Source organism: Coturnix japonica, chromosome 1 (assembly GCF_001577835.2).
Source record: "Coturnix japonica isolate 7356 chromosome 1, Coturnix japonica 2.1, whole genome shotgun sequence".
Lineage (NCBI taxonomy): Eukaryota > Metazoa > Chordata > Aves > Galliformes > Phasianidae > Coturnix > Coturnix japonica.
Genome location: NC_029516.1, coordinates 105444214 through 105447836, shown reverse-complemented (window position 1 = coordinate 105447836; position 3623 = coordinate 105444214). Strand labels below are relative to the sequence as shown.

General features: G+C 49.3%; 1 protein-coding gene across 1 annotated transcript in view; it reads left to right on the top strand.

The window, feature by feature from the left end:
- The first annotated feature begins 1711 nt into the window (after positions 1–1711).
- The window catches only part of LOC107324866 (rho GTPase-activating protein 32-like), a 12942-nt gene continuing 11030 nt past the window's right edge, over positions 1712–3623 (top strand). The window contains exons 1-4 of the mRNA XM_015885265.2: positions 1712–1825; positions 2392–2469; positions 2654–2735; positions 3205–3348. Of these exons, the coding sequence (XP_015740751.2) occupies positions 1712–1825; positions 2392–2469; positions 2654–2735; positions 3205–3348 (418 nt within the window). The remainder of the gene's footprint in view (positions 1826–2391; positions 2470–2653; positions 2736–3204; positions 3349–3623) is intronic.

The following is a 3623-nucleotide window of genomic DNA, read 5'->3' as shown; positions in this document are numbered from 1 at the left end:
AAGAAGGTCTCCTCTGAGCCAGCTCTTCTCCAGGCTGAGCATTCCCAGGTGCTGCAGCCTCTCCTCATATTGCACAATTGTGCTCCAGACCCCTCACCAGCTTTGTTGCCCTTCTTTGAACATGTTCCAAAGCCTCAATGTCTTCCTTGCACTGAGGGGTCCAAAACTGGAAACAGAACTCGAGTTGTGGCCTCAACAGTGCTGAGTACAGGGGGACAATCACCTCTCCGCTCCTGCTGGCATCACTGTTTCTGGTGCAAAATGTATGCAAGTGTCACATGTGTGACATCCTTTTTGATAGAGTTCTGCGACGGGAGTCCAATGGATTTGAGACCTGACTTGAAGCCTGTGGGCATCACCCAGGAGTTGGGGTGAGAGGATTAGGCCTAGGAACAGGAACCTATTTGGTCATTATTAACTCTCACCTTTTTTGGTCAAAAATCTATGTGTGGTTTTTGTTGTTTTTTATGTTGTTTTTTTTTTCACATAAAGAACAGGCTTATTGTGCAGCTTGTGAATGAATTCATTCACACCTGCTGATTGAGGCTGTTCTCTACATGGACCTGCAGTGGAAATGAACACTTGTGGTCCACTGTCTGGCCCCCACCTGCATGCTCAGATCAGCCAAGTTGTCAAGGCCTGGCTCTTGGTTGGTGAGTTGCGCCAAGGTTAGAGAGTTGGATTTTCTGGGCTTTGAGACACGTCTTCCAGTTGCACGTTGTGTTATTTCTGATGCGCTGACTTCTTGAGCTCCAGTCCCAAATAAGGATTCAGGTACTACCACAGCAGGAATGGTTTAGATTGGAATTGGAATGCAGAAGGCTGGACAGAAGTGAGGGGCATGTGGGAAAAAAATGTATGTGCCGCAATTTGTGGTGCAAGGTGTTCTCAGAACTGCTGCATACAGTGCCCAGGTGGCTTCCTTTTTCACGGGGAGAGGATTAACTAGGTAATTTTAATGAATCAATTTACTTTCTGTTCACCTTTCATACTACCTCTCAAAAAACTATCTTTGGATTCTCAAGTAGTATTTCTTGCTAAAGAGAATACGCGTGCAGCCTGCGCTTTCGTCTGCACAAAAGATCTTCTCATTATCTCTGTCTGTGTTTCTTTTAGACCCTGAGGTGGAGCAGAGTGGAACACAGACTTGGGGGAATCTTCAGTCAGGAGCAGGGACACGTAGTGCTCATCTTAGGTGCCTGGCTGACAACAAGAGCAGAGAGATAAGTATCATAGGGTCACGTGCCCATTTTATTTTCTTTTTCATTCATGATGCATAGAGGCGTTACCCAGACAAAGTGAGCATTTGTCAGCTGGACTTTCTAGAAATGACCTAGGCAGTGAAATCGGTTTGAAGCATCCCAAAGAGCCCTGCAAAAGAATCTTGTGTTGAGCCAGCAGAGGGAGCCGCAGGTGTACTCTCCTTCTGGATAGAGTGGGCCAAAGGCGGACAGGCCACCTGCCCGTGCCAGTGCCATTGCAGATTAGTCTGTGTAGAGAGAGATGCATCTTTGCATGGCCTGCCGAACCCGCTGCACAGCAGGAAGAGAAACTACTGTCATGAGACGTGCAGCTCCTTCTGAAGTGCTCCTGATAAGGACGGAGCGCCTTTCCTGCAGCTTTCTCTGCAGATGTGCTCCTCATCTTGAAATCCTCCTCGTTTGCCCTCAGCTCCTGACCATGGACTTTGCTCTGTTTGCAGGCCTATAACATGTGGAAGCCGCAGCTGGAGCGTGCTGTATCATCTCTCAACGTACCAGCAATTGCGGCGGCCCATGTTATTAAGAGCTACGTCGCCCAGGCGCCGGATGAAGTCTCCCTGGAGGTAAGCAGTTACAGGCTTTCCTTGTTGTCATGCACTGGAGAGTACAGGTTGTGAATGCCTCAGGAATAGTCTCAGGCACCATCAGAATGTCTTGTGAGGTTAAGCTTCGAGGGTTTGGTTCCAGCTTAGACTTGTGCTGGGTTGGGAGGAGTTCAGCCATCTCTCCAATATGGTTGGATTGGGCATTGAACCTTCTGATCAAGCAGATCCTGCCCAGTGTGGGAGCGTGGTCTCTAAGCAAGTGTAGAACGGGTGTGAAGTGTGCAGATGTGTTCAGAAAGCCCTGCTAATTGTTGCCCGTGGTTAAAGTGGAGCTCTTCCATAGCCTTTGGCAGAGAGCCTGCTGCTTTTGAGACCCATTTCGTACTGCACGGCTCTATTGTGTATGTTGTGTAACTCTTGTACCTCCAAGTTCAGTTTTAGAAGGGAAAATGCCTTGGGGGCTGCATTGGTGCAATTGCTGTCAAGCTTTAGGATATTCTGCGGTGAAAAAGAAGGCAGTTATTTGAGCTGCATTTTTCTCACAGCTGTGCTGAAGCTGGGGTTGACGTTTCAATCTCTTGCAGGTGGGAGACGTGGTGTGCATCACTGATATGCCACCAAAGGAGCTGAGCCCCTGGTGGAGAGGCAAGCGTGGCTTTCAGGTATGCACATGCTTCCATCAAGAGAGCGCAACTTCAGTAGAGTCAGGAATCTCAGATTGGAGTTGCTCTGCCTGCACAGGAGGGCTTCTGGACACAAACAGTCGCACTGTGTCGGTGTCAGAGGACCTTCCCTTTGGCTCTGGGCTTGGGCTAATGCCCACCTGTCTTTTTGTTCTTGTTACAGGTTGGATCTTTCCCTAGTGAGTGCGTGGAACTCATTAGCGGAACAGTTCCTGAGTCCCTGGTCAATTCATTGCGAAAGCCAGGTACACATGTTACATTTGATAATGCGAGTTAGTAAAATGGGGTCAGAACGTGGCATTCAGGGGTTTCGTTAATGCCCGAGTTGAGCAAGATTAGCAAGAAGACTGCATTAAGCTCCATCACAACATGCAGACATCTGGCCCAATCCCACTGTGTATGTTATTGGGCTTGGGGAAGTCACAGAATCCTCCTCGAATGGCTTGGGACTGGAAGGGGCCTAAAGGATACTCAGGCTCCAAAGCCCCTGCCGCAGTCTGGGTCGCCAGCCTGCACATTTAGTAGGAAACGAGAGCAGGCTGTCCAGGGCCCCTTCCAACCTGGCCTTGGGCACTTGCAGGGATGGGGAAAATCTGTTATTGAGTGTCCTTGTTGGGAATGTTCTTCCCATTGTTCTGTGCTCTATCGAATGTGTTAAGTTCATCCAACCAATCCAAGCCTGAAATGAACTGATTTCTTTGTTTTGTTGCGCAGTGCCGAAGAAACGGGGCAAGTTCCTCCCCTTCCTTCGATCCCTGGTGAAGGCCCGGCCCCAGAGAGCGAGGCAGCCGGAGCCAGAGAAGGAAGGGGTGTTTGGGTGTGACCTGGGGGAGCACCTTCTCCGCTCTGGCCGTGATGGTAAGGAACAGCCCATTCCTGAGATCTTCCTCCGTTGGGCATCTATAGATGAAAAGGAGATCATATCCAGCAATTGTTTTGGCCTGAAAGTGTAGGAAGCCTTCTGGCAACAGAGAGCATCCTGCATCCTTTTCCTAGCTATTCTGGTCTTTAGATTCCCAGGAGAGCTGTGATGGGACTTGCAGTGTCTGTGGCTTTGCCAGAATTACTTTCTGCAGGCTGTTGATAGGTCGTGGCATTTCTGGAAAGCCAAGAACACATCTCTAAGAGTTGTC